Raw genomic sequence first — 16162 nt, forward strand, 5'->3', positions numbered from 1 at the left:
AATACACCAAAATGTTCACACAGGAGAGACAATTTTGTTGTTTTTGTTTTTTTCCTCTACATTTTCTTTAATGAACACATCTTGTCAGTAATGAAAACAAAAACCTAATGCTCTTTATTCTTTCAATGTAATAATTTTGTCTTGGGCTGAAATCAAGTCAATAAAGTCAATTGACTTTTTCCTCAAAAATCATGACAACCAACCAGAAACCTCATGATCCAACACTGGTGATACCACTGAATTGTGTTGGATCAATGAATCAAAAGTGCATAGTAGACATCCTTCAAATCAAGTTATGTATAATTTCCAATATTTAAACAAATAAAAATTAATTTCCACTTCTGGTTGTGATGCACATGGTCACAGCAAGCCTATTTTCCTGCTGAAAGCACTAGACAAACTTAGACATACTATGAAAGTTTTATTTGGAAGGCATCTGATTAGCTGTGAAAAATAATAGATGACAATATCAAAATTAAGACTCATTAAATCAGAGAAAGGTAACTGACATGATCACAGTAGTTGGCTCACCATCTTTTGTAAGTACAACAATGTTGCCAAAAGCAAAACTGGGTAAACTCACAAGCTGGTTTGATTCAGAGTGAACACAATTGGAATAGGGGTCAATGCCTGGGTCCTGTCCACAGGGCTTGTGCATTTCACCCATGTGATCAAGGTAAATAATGTGTTTTCCCAAGGGAATGCTTAGAAATGTTTATTTTTTTAATAAACTGATTTCAGTGCAATTTAAAATTTCTTTCCTTTTTCATGAACAGATTTGAGTATCTTCTCATAAGGTTAGAGAATGATTTCCTTCTCTTATCTGTAGGCTATTTCTTCATCTCAGTCAGCCCATTTCTTTTTTTCTTTTCTTTTTCTTTTTGACTTCTTGATATTTTAAATACTGAAAATTTGAATAACATATAGTTTTTGTCAATGTAGTAAATAGTAAAAGAGGAAAAAATAGCTTTATTCTGAGTCAAGATCATAACAAATAAGTATTGTATTTATTCATCTTTGTTTTGATGATATTTTAAGAAGAGATTTAAAACAAAAAAATCCAGCAAATAAAATCATAAACACCCAAGAATCCAAGAGCATTTATTAAAAGAAAAGAAAATATTTTATAAAGTTAAAGATGTATAAAATAGTGAAAGTGAGTTTTCAGTTCAAAACTGGTTTTAAAATAAATTTCAGGATTTAAATAGCTAATTTATATAGTATGCAAACATGGCTGAAGATTAGGTACAAATCCTGACCGTGACTAATATCTACTGATTTAGAATATTGTTACACATTCTCTTAACCACTTAGATTCTTTTCAGGTGATTTAGAATAGAAACATTAGAGGTCCCTGGGTGGCTCAGTTAAGCATCTGCCTTTGTCTCAGGTCATGATCCCAGAGTCCTAGGATCCAGCCCTATGTGGGGCTTCCTGCATAGCCAGGATGCTGCTTCTCCTCCCCTCCCACTCCCGACCCCCTGCACTCAAGATAAACTCAAGTTTATCTTGCTATTTTTCTCAAATAAATAAGTAAAATCTTTAAAAAATGAAACAAAATAAGATAGAAATATTAGATCATTAAATTTTATTTATTCAAAATAATTCACAAGAAAGTATAGTTACATAAGTAACTTTGTGACAGCATCCAAGATAAGTGCATTTTTTTCTACCTGGTGGAGAAAAACGCACAAATCTTATGAATTTCATGTCATACATTGATAATTTGGTTGCCAAAAGTTGGGTTTGTACATTTAGAAATTACATTTATTTAGCACTTGACATCATTTTATTTATTGAGTGTAATTATTAAATGCTACTATTCCTAAAAGTGATACAGAAGGACTAGATTTTTTGAATATTAATTTTTCCCTTTTAAGGCAATGATTTCAATTAGATAGATTTTTAATTCATTTCACAAACTGAGCATTGTATTATGTGAAAAATATTTATTATGCATGTTTTGACCAAGAATTTGTATCCAGAATACATAAAGAATATTTGTCAATCAACATAGTAACAATGAAGAAAGAAAACAAAAAAGAACAAATGAACTGAACACTCATCAAAAAAGTAAGCAAATAGGCAATAAGAATATAAAAATATGCACATACTTAGCCATTAGATAAATGCAAATCATGACCATAGAAATACCACAACCCACCATTAGTATGGCAAAAAGTGAAAACTTAATGATATATAGTGTTGGCAAAGATGTCAAGCTATTATTACTCTTATACACTGCTGGTGGAAGTGTAAAATATTGTAACCACTTTGAAAAACATTTTGACAATTTCATAAAAGCCTGAACATTATACCTAAAATCTAACCCAACCATTGCAGTCCTAAATATTTACCCAAAAGTAATGAAAATATATACCCCACTCCAAAACTTGTTCATAAATATACACAGCACTTATAATAGAAACAACTAAATAATAGAAACAACTAAAATAATAATTTTTTAATAAACTGAATTTCAGTGCAATTTAAAATTTCTTTCCTTTTTCTATAATAGAAACAACTAAAATCCCATCAGCAGATGAATGAGTAAGCACATTAAAGCATATTTATTCAATGGAGTCCAATTCTTTAGTGACAGTGAATGAAATATTGTTATATACACCATAGATGAATCTTTCTCACACTGAGCAAAGACTCCAGGATAAAAGGGGACATTCTAACTGATTATGAATGATCTAAAGCTACAGAAACCAGATCAGTGGCTTCCCGGAAGTGGGGGTAGAAGGGAAATAGATTGTGAAGATGCCCATAGAATGTTTCAAGATGATGTGAATATTCTGTATCTTGACTGGGGTGATAGTTTCACAAGTGTATATACATGTCAGATTTCATCAAATTTTAAATCTCATTGAATATATTTTGAAGGTTGCAATCTTTATGTAAACTGTGTCTCAATGTTGCTAATTTAAGAATAAAAATGACATTGCATTAGACATAAATAATATCTTCAAAAAATGCAAAAATATAAATATGTACCACAAATAATTACTTTTAGGTAAATGCCACATTAGAGCTTCAATCTAAAGGTTTACATGTTATAGCATGCTATAGCATACTGCTAGTGACTAGAATTGAGCACGGTGGTAGAAGCTGGCTTGATGCTCTCCAAACGTATTTCCATTTCTTTGACCTACAGTAAACAATATTTCCTAGCCCTCTCAGATTAACATTAGACCATGTGATTAGTTTCTACAATAGCACAAAGACAGAAGTGATGTGTCTATTCTATGTTGAGGCTCCTAAGAGTGTATTTGTTTCCTTATTTTCTATCTTTAATTCTCAGCTGTCTGAATGCTGAAGGTGCAATAGGGAATCAAAAAATGAACAAACTAGTAAACAATGGGATTCTAACATGAAACAAAGCAGAATTTCTTATTTGCTGATCACAAAATTGTACTGTAGTAAGAGTAGAAGATGTTTATTTTGTGAAGCAACTGGTATATTTAAGCCATTCTTTTAGTTTTTAAATTAAGTTTTTTTCATGATGGTAATATTTAACTGAATAAAGAAACACTCAATTCTGTCTTAAGAATAAGATAAGGATTAGATCAGTCTACTCCAATGGGGGATGGACATTCAATTTGTCCCAGCCTATAGGAACAGGGATCTTATTTGAGGCAAATCATGAATGAAGTTCCCATTTGTATGTAAACATGAATGAAATCCCTCAGCAATACCAAATCAGTCACAATAAAAGAGTACGGAGGGCCAATGTATAAGAATCATGTTATAGAGAAGAAAAGCAGACTTAAAATACAAAAATAAAAGGCAGTTTTGGAAACATACTATCTGGACAAACAGAAACACATTATTATGACAAATAGAAGCACACTATATTAACAAATAGTCAAAGAACCACAAAAAGGAAGAAACAAATATAATTACAAGTAGGAAAGGGTAGCCCCAGTGGCCCAGCGGTTTAGCGCCGCCTTCAGCACGGGGTGTGATCCTAGAGACCCAGGATCGAGTCCCACCGCAGGCTCCCTGCATGGAGTCTGCTCCTCCCTCTTTGTTTCTGCCTCTCTCTCTCTGTGTCTGTCATGAATAAATAAATAAAATCTTAACAAAAAAACAACAAGTAGGAGTAGATATTGAGTTTGCAACTTTATACATGATAATTTTATCTCCATACCTGCCTAGAAGTAGCTGAGCTAGGAAAAGGCTTTTAACAGGAAATTTGTTTTTTCCCTCTTTCTTTCTTAAGTAATTTTGTTTAAAATGATTATTTTTTAGGTAGTTTATATTTTGAGTCAGCTAGATACTTTCCCTGATGCATGAGTAGATACCATAACCATGTCTGGATTTCTCGTGCCAGCAGACATGACATGCTTCAATTTTCACAAAATTTAATCTAGGAACACAGTTCTCCACTTTAGAAAATGGATCTCACCCCTTAATATATTTAAGAACCAAGCATACCATGTTCATGTGATAAAATATGTGACACATTTTTCTAAGGCCGAGGATAATCTAAATCTGGGTGAATTACAGAATAAAAGTCAGAAAAGCAAATCCACACCAATTATTAAGGATATGAAATATAATAGATAAAAGGGTTTTTAAACTCTTTTCCTGAAAGTAATACTAGACAATGAAATAGAATTTCTCTCCCAAGGGACCCCCCCCATAATAGGGGAGCTTTATGCCAAGAAGGGCCTGAAGAGAAGGACAGGTCATCTATAAAGTTAAAAAAAAAAAAAAAACCTCAAATGATTACTAAACAGAAGCAGTCTCCTGGAAATCAAAACGATACACAAGAGAAGATGTCCCCCAGGATGAACATGACTACTTCTTATTTGAAAGCAGCTAATGTTTGAAGCCAGCAAGAATACTGTCGAATTACAGTGATTTATTGACAAAGTTTACAGGTTACAAAACACCTACATTCACATAGATAGCTTCGTGCAAACCTTTAAAGGTAAGTTGTAATTGTGCTGCTGGGCTATTTTGTTTAAGGATACTTCTAACTTTGAGGCTCAAAATACAAAAAACAAAATAGAAAAGTATACAGTGTCTAGATCTTTATCTGAAAATGAGTTTCCTCCCCAAATACTCTTGGGGAGGAAATATTTTTTTCTACCCTTCAAGATTCTTCTGTGGCTTAAGAGAAATTGACATGAGACAGATTACAGGAGGAAAAAAAAAAAAAGATTTAATTTTGCATGGACAGATGCCCAATACCAAAAAAATAAAAAAACACAAAACAAAAAACAAACAAAAAAAAAACGACTCAAAGAAGTGATCAAAGCATGTTGCTTTGGGGATCTCTGGGTGGCGCAGTGGTTTAGCGCCTGCCTTTGGCCCAGGGCGCGATCCTGGAGACCCGGGATCGAATCCCACATCGGGCTCCCGGTGCATGGAGCCTGCTTTTCCCTCTGCCTATGTCTCTGCCTCTCTCTCTCTCTCTCTCTCTCTCTCTCTCTGTGTGACTATCATAAATAAATAAAAATTATTAAAAAAAAAAAAAAAAAAGCATGTTGCTTTTATACATTTTAGACAAAGGAATTCCAAACAGAATTTGGACTGGGGTAGTAAATTAGTAAAAGTTACAAAGTTTGTTTGTATATGGTTTTCCACCCTGAGTTCCCTATTTCTAAAGAGAAGAATGTCTCTCTACCTCTTGGCACAGAGAGTAACTTTCATATGGGAAATTTATTTTATACTTTCTGGAGACCAAGGAAGGAGTCTCAGGGTGCTCTTCTTGCACTGGCTGCTTCTTAAGTAACTCTGATACAAATAATCATTATACTATTATGGCAGGTTTGGGGCCAGCCTCAGCTCTATTTAGCATGATCCTATAATTCTTACCTTTCTTAATGATAAAGCAAAATTAGATATATGTAAAAAAAACAATAATAATGAATTTATAATAAAAATGATTCATTTAAAGTAATTTTAAAAACTAGTTCTAATGGAAATGGGAAATATGAATTTGCTCAGTTTTATTTATCAAAATATTAAACCCAAATACATCTGCTGATAGGAAGAAAGATAAAGTGGGGATGGGAGTAATGGATTTGATGAAATAGAAAAATGCATAAGATTTGTTTTGGAAAGTTGGAGAACAAATATTAATAAAGTGTAATGGAATTCTTAAGTGGTATTGACTGCCTAATATTAGATGGCAATATTAAGTGAAGACTCTGTGTGTGTGTACAGCATATGTGTGTTAGTCCCATTCTTATCCTCTGGCCATTTGCATGCCCAGAATAAATAATAATTAGATTTAATAGAAGTTGTACTTTAATAGTCTAAATTACCCAGGGAATATAAAGAAAGTGAGTTGGATTTGGTTGCAATGGAATTATATGACAGTGCATCGCAGAATCTTACATAGGTAAGAAGGAATATATGGCAAAAGATTGTGATGAATGAGTCATTTTTCTTGATTGGATTAAAGATTAATTGGAATTTATCATGCATTACACAGAGGGTATAAATAGGAAAAGTTATTGAATAGCATGATGAGATTAATGCTCTCAATATTTAGCAGACTGATGGGAGAGATATATAGAGTAGAACAATAATATTGCATATATTTATTCCCCCAGGAACAAAAGATCGGTTTAAGAAATTGATTCTCATTGGAATATAAATGGGAAGATTTAAACCTCATTTTGAATGAGAAGTGAAAAAAATTTTGAGGGCAAATATTTGAATTGAAAGAAGATAGAATAAACCAACCAATACAGAAAAAAAATGATGAACCCAGACAAAAGCAATAGAAAAATAATTTCACTTAATAGAGTAAAATAACTACATATTATTCCTGTACAATATGCTGTAAATAACAATGTATACTTCTCATTATCTCTACTGTTATTATATTCAAGTATAAAACATATATATTAGGATTTTATTTCTTGAATTGATTGACAATGCATATCAGTTCATTTCTGAGGTTTCACATATCATTGCCTAGAAACAGAGCAAAGTGATGGTGGAAATAATTTAAGAGATTACATAAATTCAATCATGCATCTACTCCAGGTAACAGGAGAGAAAAATGTGGTTCAAAAATGTTAGTGAATTGGGGCACTTGTGTGGCTCAGTAGGTTAAGCTTCCAACCCTTGATTTTAACTTTGGTCATGATCTCAGGGTCATGTGATCAAGCTCTGTGTCAGGCTCCATGCTGGGTGCAGAGCCTGCTTGAAATTAATTCTCTCTCTCTCTCTCTCTCTCTCTCTCTCTCCTCTCTCCTTCCCCTTCACCCTCCCCCCCCCCCCCACTTGCACTCTCTCTCTCTCGGAAAAAAAAAAAAGTTAGTGAATTAACCATCTTGAATTTACTGTATCTGTGGATGGAGAACACATTAAAAACAGAAAATTTTAATGTTACTACCATTGTGGAATTTGTTCTCTTGGGGTTTTCTGATATTCCCAATCTCCAATGGATTCTTTTTGGGATATTTTTAGTCATCTACCTAACTATACTGATGTGTAATAGCATCATAATATTGATAATAAGAATTGACCCTGCTCTCCAGACCCCCATGTATTTTTTTCTTAGCAATTTTTCCTTCTTAGAAATCTGTTATGTAACAGTCACTATCCCAAGAATGCTCATGGACCTATTGACCCAGAAAGGAAATATTTCTTTCTTTGCCTGTGCTGCACAAATGTGTTTTGTCCTTATGTTTGGAGGCTCAGAATGTCTTCTCCTGACAGTGATGGCCTATGATCGCTACGTGGCCATTTGTAACCCTCTGCATTACCCTCTCGTCATGAACCACAAGGTCTGTGTCCAGCTGGTGACTGTTGCCTGGATCAGTGGAGTACCAGTTGTGATTGGACAAACATGCCAGATTTTCTCTCTGCCCTTCTGTGGGTCTAACACAATTAATCATTTCTTCTGTGACCTTCCCCCAGTACTCAAGCTTGCTTGTGGGGACACATTTTTGAACGAGATAGCAGTCTATGTTGTTGCAGTGGTCTTCGTCATGATTCCTTTTCTGTTGATTGTTGTTTCCTATGGCAAAATCATCTCCAACATTCTGAAATTGTCAACAGCCAAAGGAAGGGCTAAAGCCTTCTCCACCTGTTCTTCTCACCTGATAGTTGTAGTCTTATTCTATGGAACAGCTACTATCACTTATTTACAACCCAAACCAAATCAATCTGAAGGAGTTGGGAAATTGATTTCTCTTTTCTATACCATTTTGATCCCAACATTGAATCCCCTTATATATACTCTGAGGAACAAAGATATCATGGTAGCACTGAGAAAACTACTAACGAAGTTATTACCGTGACTCAGATACTTGAAATTACAGAAAGAATTTGCTTATATGTTTGTCATGTAGAGACAGCGGAAAAAAAAAAATGTCTTCTAGTTTTGTTCCACAATAATGATATTTAATGTAATCATATCAACCTCACATTATGTTAAGGAACCTTAGTTTCATAGGATTAAGTCAAGGGCTTCTGTGTAATCAAAAGACAAATAATCTCAGTTGCAACAATCTGATTTGAAGACCCATCTGTCCTCTATGACAGGGAACTATGGTGAACTAGGTGAGTTAAGTGATTCCATGGGCAATACAATGATACTGAACTCAGTGTATCTTATAAGCAGGGATTAGGGTCATGTGCCATGATCGTTTTTTTTTTTTTTTAATTTTCCTGTTGCTTCAGATATATTTGCTAACTCTTTTGTACCTATGATTGAATTTAGCCAATAACAAAACCCAGCAGCAGCCGAGATGGTGAAAGCAGGAGAAGCTTAGTGTTTTCTTTGTATTTGCCTTTCTGTCTATCTCTTGTCACTGCCCATGTTGCTTTAAGACTACAAATCTGGAGGATTCCCCTTTACTCTGGTGACATAATTCCCTTCCATTACAGTTTCAGGTTTTGCTTTGGTAATACCTCTTTAGTATTACACATCTCTGGAATTTTCACCATAAATTATTTTTTTTTAATTTCATTTATTCATGAGAGACACAGAGAGGGAGAAGGAGAGACATAGAGAGAGAGAAGCAGGCTCCATGCAGGGAGCCTAATGTGAGACTCGATCCTGGAACTCCAGGATCACGCCCTGGGGCAGGCACTCAACCCCTGAGCCACCCAGGGATCCCAAACACCATAAACTATCTAAATGAATGTGTAGCACATTGAAATGTTGGTCTCTCTAAAATAGATGTCCTTTTAGAATCTGCAAATATGCCTCACTTGGAAAAAAAAAAAAGAGAAAAAGTTCTTTGGGGATGTAATAATGTCCAAGGAATTGAGATTGTGTTCATTTAACATGGGCCTTACATCCTATGACCAGTGTCCTTATGAAACAGAGAAATAGAGGAAATTTAAAAAATAGATAGTGGGACTTCTGGGTGGCTCAGTGATTTAACACCTGCCTTCAGCCCAGGGTGTGATCCTGGAGCCCCAGGATCAAGTCCTGATCAGTCTCCTTGCATGGAGCCTACTTCTCTCTCTGCCTATGTCTCTACCTCTCTCTTTGTGTCTCTCATGAACAAATAAATAAAATCTTTTTAAAAAATAGATAGATACACAGAGAAGAAAGTCATATGAAGGTGGAAGTAGATATGGGAGTGATACAACAAAGAATAAAAAAATAAAAATCAAGAGCCCCCAACAATTAGAAGAAACAAAGAATGATTCCCCCTTAGATCTTTTAGAGGAAATGAGGAGAGCCTGACAATACTGTGATTTGGGACTTTGGATTCTAGAACTGTGAGAGTTTCAATTATTATTGTTTTAAGCCACTCAATTTGTAATATTTTGTTACAGTAGCTCTAAGAAAGTATTGCACCATGTAAATAGTCTTTGCATTGAAGCACTTGTATTGAAATCCTCTGGAATAAATTCTGTATCTTTTTGGGAAGTAATTTGGCATTTTTTTTCTTTTGAATGAAAAAGTAAAATACCCTTTTATTTTAAGAACTCTATCAAAAGGGATCCCTGGGTGGCGCAGTGGTTTGGCGCTTGCCTTTGGCCCAGGGCGCGATCCTGGAGACCCGGGATCGAGTCCCACATTGGGCTCCCGGTGCATGGAGCCTGCTTCTCCCTCTGCCTATGTCTCTGCCTCTCTCTCTCTCTCTGTATGACTATCATAAATAAATAATAAAAAAAAAATTTAAAAAATAAAATAAAATAAAGAACTCTATCAATGAAAACTCATCTTGTAGAAATAATATTTATCCAAGAACAATTGTTACCTGCATTTAAGAATTTTTATTAAATGTGTTTGTTCAAGAGTGTCTATTAAAGGGTTTTTTATAGTGCAAAAGAAAATAAGAAGCAAAGGGAAAGTGCTCTCTGTTGGAACATATTAAGACAATAGAATACATCTACACCATAGAATACAACACAGCCTTTCAAGACAATGATTTATAGCTGCTTCACTGAAGAAATTCCAAGATTTCCTGACATGTGAGAAAGTAAATGTATGTATAAAACATAACTATTGGGGATCCCTGGGTGGCTCAGCAGTTTAGCGCCGCCTTTGGCCTAGAGCGCCATCCTAGAGTCCCGGGATCGAGTCCTGCGTTGGGCTCCTGGCATGAAGCCTGCTTCTCCCTCTGCCTGTGTCTCTGCCTCTCTCTCTCTCTGTCTATCATGAATAAATAAATAAAATCTTGAAAAAAAAACCATAACTATTTTTGTAAAATAGAGGTTAGCACTCCATAATCTCATACAACATTTTACATGTGCAAGTTGGTAGTGGGTATTGTGCATGTTAGCCTACTTTGTATCTGAGAGGATGTGGATTTGAAGAGAAAACTGGCTTCCTGACAGGATTTCAATGATTTCTGTTTTTTATTATATTTTTATTTGTATTTTTTATTTATTACAAGATAATAAAATATGTAAATTATAAGAAATAACTTTTGCTCAGAATATATAAAACCATATAGCAAATAAAATTCTTACATTACCCTTTTCTCATTGCTACTAAATGTCTTATGGAATATTTAGCATCTAGCAGAGAAATTTCAATATCAATCAAATCATCTTTGACTTTTGAAAGAATCAATAGATTCTTTTTACTAAGAGGATTCAAGATACATAACACTAGCAGTCATTTCTTTTTAAAATAAGTAAATAAATAAAATAAAAACTACCAAAAGGACTTTTACAATAGATACAAAGAGACAAATTTAAGATTATAAATTGGACATAGTCAAAAATAAATGCCTCTTAGTAATCATTAAATAATGATAATAAATAAAACAATCTTGAAATCAAACAAAGGAAGAAAAGAGAAAAATGTCAATGAGTGTAGAATTAACGAAGGGATTCTCAGGTTTTGACAAATCAGACAGATAATGTAGAATACAAAAATTACACAAATATTGATCAATAGGGTTTTTTTGTAGATTTATAAATCAAATTTAAAAAATGAATGTGCATGATTATCTGAGATCATATAGATGGTAAATTTATAAATTGGGCATGTCTCTCTTTCAGTACCAAAAAAGATGTATAGAAATGCTTTGGGGTACTTTCTGACAATAATAATTTGAAAAAAAAACAAAACAAATAAATATCTAAATATTTTTAAAAGCTCTAAAAACGTTAAAAATTAAATATCTTTTGAAATAAAGCTTATGAAACAACAAATTAAGGTAAGTCTATTTAAACTCAATGACAATAAAATAAATAAATAAATTTTCTGAGACTTCCTATTGACATCCTTCTGAATATGCCAAATCATGAATCAAATATTTTCTATTCATGAAAATAGTTATTATTAACCCTAAAAGAAAATAAATACAGTTGCATTGCTTTCTCCAGTTTGGTTATGGAAGGTTTCATTATATGCCGCAGAATGTACTCACAAGGATTTTATTTAAAGGCAAATAATGTGTACCAGGTTCTATCATTTCCAACACCCCAGCCCTGGGCAAGCCACAGAGGCATGCTTCCGGAGCCTCCAGAGGCCACCATGCACCGCTTCGCTGTAGCCCTTCTCTCTAACACAGGGGAGCATTAGAATTTTGAGATAAGACCAAGAACCTCCCAGGTCCCTTTTCCTTCCTATATTGAGGAGTGTTCACTTGCTTGAAATCAAATGAATCCTGCAAGGAATCTACATGTTTAGGGAGTTCACAGAGCAGGGGGAGTTGAGTCTGGGTCATGTAATCAAGCAAGGATTGCCAGACCGGTTAGGTAGTTATAAACCATCAATAATGAAACTGATTGGAGTCTCCAGGGTAGTATTAGATCTTACCTACCATATCAAAAAGTCCACCGGTCTTATCTTAACCAAGAATTAAAAATGAAGCATTCAGACATTCCCAAAGTAGAGATTAGACTTTTCCAAAAAGTCTACTCAATGCTAACAATTAAATTCAATACCTGTTAAGCTATTGCATTTGTTTTCAAATGCTGTATAACAAATGGCCACTAACTTAGCAACTTAACACAAATTTATTATTTCAGTTTGTATAGGTAGAAGTCCAGCATGATGTGGCTTGTTTCTCTGCTGAGGATCTCAGAGGCTGAAATTTGGGTACTACTTGGGTGACATTGGGCTCCTGGAAGCCAAAGATATTCCATGCCCTCTTCCTTCTTCCACTTCCCTCACCTTGAATCTCTGATATTTTTCCTGGATCTGGCTGCTGTACTTAGACTTTAAGAACTTCGTCATTAGGTCAGGCCCAGTTGGATAACCTCCCTAATTTAAATTCAACTAGTATTTGACCTTAATTACAACTGCCCAATGCCTTTAAAGTAATTTTAAGGTCGTGATATAATTTATTGCAATAATAACTCAAAGAAAAAGACAAAAGATTTTCTTGAAAAATATTGAAAATCAGTTGAATATGTATGTATCATAGTTTCATTTAAAAACTTACAAACTGAGGCAAGCCTGGGGAGTTTTGTCTTGGAACCAGAAGAAGGGAGAGAAAAGGGAAAAAAAAAGTCAAATATTTAATTGCAAATTAAAATGTGATATGGGAATAAGCTAATACATCTGAGTTATAGCCAACAAAAAAATTTCACACAGATTAAGGAAGTAGACTAGAAACAATAGCAGACCCTGTAGGTTTTTTTTTTTCCCCTCTGATGTATTTTCTATTTAAAATATTTATTTTGAACACAGACTGAAGGTATAAATTGAACTAGAATCCATATTATCTGATAAAAATTAAAAAATAATTAATTAGATGTGCCTGGGTGGCACAGGCAGTTAAGCATCTGAATCTTGATTTCAGCTCAGGTTATGACCTCAGGGTCATGGGATGGAGCCCTACAATGGGCTCCATGCTCAGAGAGGAATCTACTTGTCCTTCTCCCTCTACTCCTCCCACCATTCATATACTCTTTTGCTTTCTCTCTCTTTGAGATTTCACTATATAACAAATACATAAATAAATTACTTAATTAAATCTTAAAAGAGTAATTAATTAATATTCCAGTCAGGATTGTGTCAGTTAAAAGGAAAAAAAAAAGGAAAAGAAATAGATCACAAATAAAACACGCACGTGTAATGATAATAGAATTCTAGTGTTTCTGTATTCAAAGGCCCATATGGAAGATCAAATGAAAAACATTAGGGAAAGTGGATTAAGAAAAGGTTTGACATGCACAATTTTGACTTTAGATATTCTCCAGTGAATATTAGTGGACAATTAAGTGGTGCTGCTTTCTCAAGAATTTTCTTTCTCCCTGCCAAGATCTAGTATGGGGGTAAGGTGGATGGCCAGGGGACTTGAATTCCATTGGGTGACTGTCCACAAGGTTGTCTTTGTCCAGGATATCTGGAAAAACAAATTATAATGAGTGACAAATAGAAACATAAAGTTAAGGTCATATATGAAAAAGAAATGTAGAATAAAAGGGATGCTCTTATTTAAAGGAAACTTGGTATTTTGAAAGCATGTATATTTTGAAATAAATATGTTTCAGTTATGAGAAAAAATGTCAATTTCCTATTAAAACAAAAGTTTCTTTCATATATATGATTATAAGCCTATGTATACATTTATATTACATATAGTTATATACATATACAATATATAATATATATAAAGTGCATGTAATTAAACTGTTCTACTGAAGATGCAAATAATAGCTATAACTAAACCTAGAAGACAAAGTATGAATTATTTTATGTCAATATGTTTTTGTATTAATATTCTTCACTTATTTTAGAACATTATAGGGGCACCTGGGTGGCTCAGTGGCTGAGCATCTGCCTTTGGCTCAGGTGGTGCTCCTGGGGTCCTGAGACTGTGTCCTGCATCTGACTCCCCACAACAAGCCTGATTCTCCCTCTGTCTATGTCTCTGCCTCTCTCTCTCTCTCTCTCTCTCTCATGAATAAATAAATTCTTTAAAAAAAAGAGAAACCACTGTAAAATTCAAACCTACTAATATATGTTAACGATGTTGATATGTTTAGGATATAGCACACATTCACCTTTGGATTCAGTTTTGCTCTTTGAAGCTAGGATATCAAACGCTGGAATTTGAATGGAGATAAATTTTATATATTAATTCCTCAAACTCCTCTAGTCCACAGAAAATAGTTTGGACTCACAGGATAAATGACTAAATTCACTATTTTCACAATTGGAACATAAACACACATGACTAGAGGCAAATCTCATTTCAGTGATGGAATTTGTTGTTTTGGTATTTTCTCGTTTTCCAGTCCCTGAATGGTGTGTATGTGTGTGTGTGTGTGTGTGTGCGTGCGTGATATTTTTCTCATCTACATAATAATCTTTATGGCAAATGGCATCATTATTCTCATAACTAGAATTGGCCAGCCTGTTAATTTTTTCCTTAGTAATTTTTCTTTCCTGAAAATATTTTATGTATTTGTCATTCTTTCTAGAATGCTCCTAAACCTTTGGACTCAGAAAAGAAACATTTCTTTTTCTGCCTGTGTTACAAAAATATGTTTTCTCTTTATGCTTGGAAACATGGAATGCTTTCTCCCGATAGCGTTGGCCTATGACCACTACATGGCCATTTGTCATGTTCCATCCTGTCCTCCAGTTATGAACCACAAGCTCCATGTCCAGCTGACATTGACTGGCTTTTGGATCAGTAGAGTTCCAGTCAAAATAGGGTAGACATGCCAGATTTTCTCTCTGCCATTTTGTGAGTCTAACCAAATCAGCTACTTGTTCTGAGACATCCCTGTACTACTCAAGCTGGCCCGTGGGGACACTTTCCTGGATGGGATGTTAGCTTTTATAGTTACTGTGCTTTTTATTATTATTCTTTTTTCACTGATACTTGGATCCTATAGTAAAATTATCCCCTCTATCTTGAAGTTGCTGTTGGCAACAAGACCAGCCAAAGCTTTATCCACTTACTCATCTCACATCATAGTTGTAGCTTGATTCTCTGGATCCCAAATTGTTACATATTTATGACCCAAATCCAAATATATTTTTCAGAATAGACTAATTTATTTCTCTTTCTGTATACCATTGTCATTCTGATGTTTAAACCCATGCATGATATATACTCTAAGGAGTAAAGATTCATGATGGCCTTGAGAAAGTGGCTACTTAATGTTTCTTGCATTAGCCAATGATTTGAACTTATTATCTGTTTTTCCTCTCATTTTGCTGTTGTCTAATCAGGAGTTATGTTGTAATTTACTTTCCTGCTTGAATATGAGTTGATTATCTTTACTCATTCCTGAACTTCCCATTTTATCCTGGACCTTCTGGTAGCAGGGCTACATCCCAAGTGGTTGTATTTAAAACAAGAAACAAATATTTTAGCAAATTTCTTTTTTTTAAGATTTTATTTATTTATTCGTGGAAGACAGAGAGAGAGAGAGAGAGAGAGAGGTAAAGACATAGGCAGAGGGAGAAGCAGGTTCCCTGTGGGGATCCCGATGTGGCACTCGATCCCAGCACCCCAGGATCATGACCTGAGCCAAAGGCAGATGCTCAATCACTTAGCCACCCAGGTGTCCCTCAGCAAATTTCATATTTAGTGGACTAGTTTCTGTCAACACAAATTCACTGCTGATGTGAGACTGTTTACTAAAATATGTAGTATCTTTTATCTAGCAATTCATGTTCCAAATTTTTCCCTAAAATTCATAATATATGTTCTAGTTCCTTTCCCTCTTTATCATTTACATTAAGAAGTCAACAATATTATATATGGAAAGGTTTTTTTTTATGGAAAGGTTTTTTAAAAAATAT

General features: G+C 34.3%; 1 protein-coding gene and 1 pseudogene across 1 annotated transcript; both read left to right on the forward strand.

Moving 5' to 3' along the window:
- The first annotated feature begins 7325 nt into the window (after positions 1-7325).
- Positions 7326-8276, forward strand: LOC112663130 (olfactory receptor 10AG1-like). Its single transcript, XM_025451710.1, has one exon. It carries the CDS (start codon positions 7326-7328, stop codon positions 8274-8276), a length of 951 nt encoding a protein of 316 aa, XP_025307495.1.
- A 6440-nt stretch (positions 8277-14716) lies between these two features.
- Positions 14717-15340, forward strand: LOC112663129 (olfactory receptor 10AG1-like; annotated as a pseudogene).
- The last annotated feature ends 822 nt before the right edge of the window (positions 15341-16162 follow it).

The sequence above is a fragment of the Canis lupus genome, chromosome 18, assembly GCF_003254725.2.
Source record: "Canis lupus dingo isolate Sandy chromosome 18, ASM325472v2, whole genome shotgun sequence".
Classification (NCBI taxonomy): domain Eukaryota; kingdom Metazoa; phylum Chordata; class Mammalia; order Carnivora; family Canidae; genus Canis; species Canis lupus.

Coding starts and splice junctions, on each gene's coding strand:
- LOC112663130 (XM_025451710.1), top strand. CDS start 7,326: ATGGAGAACACATTAAAAACAGAAAATTTTAATGTTACTACCATTGTG.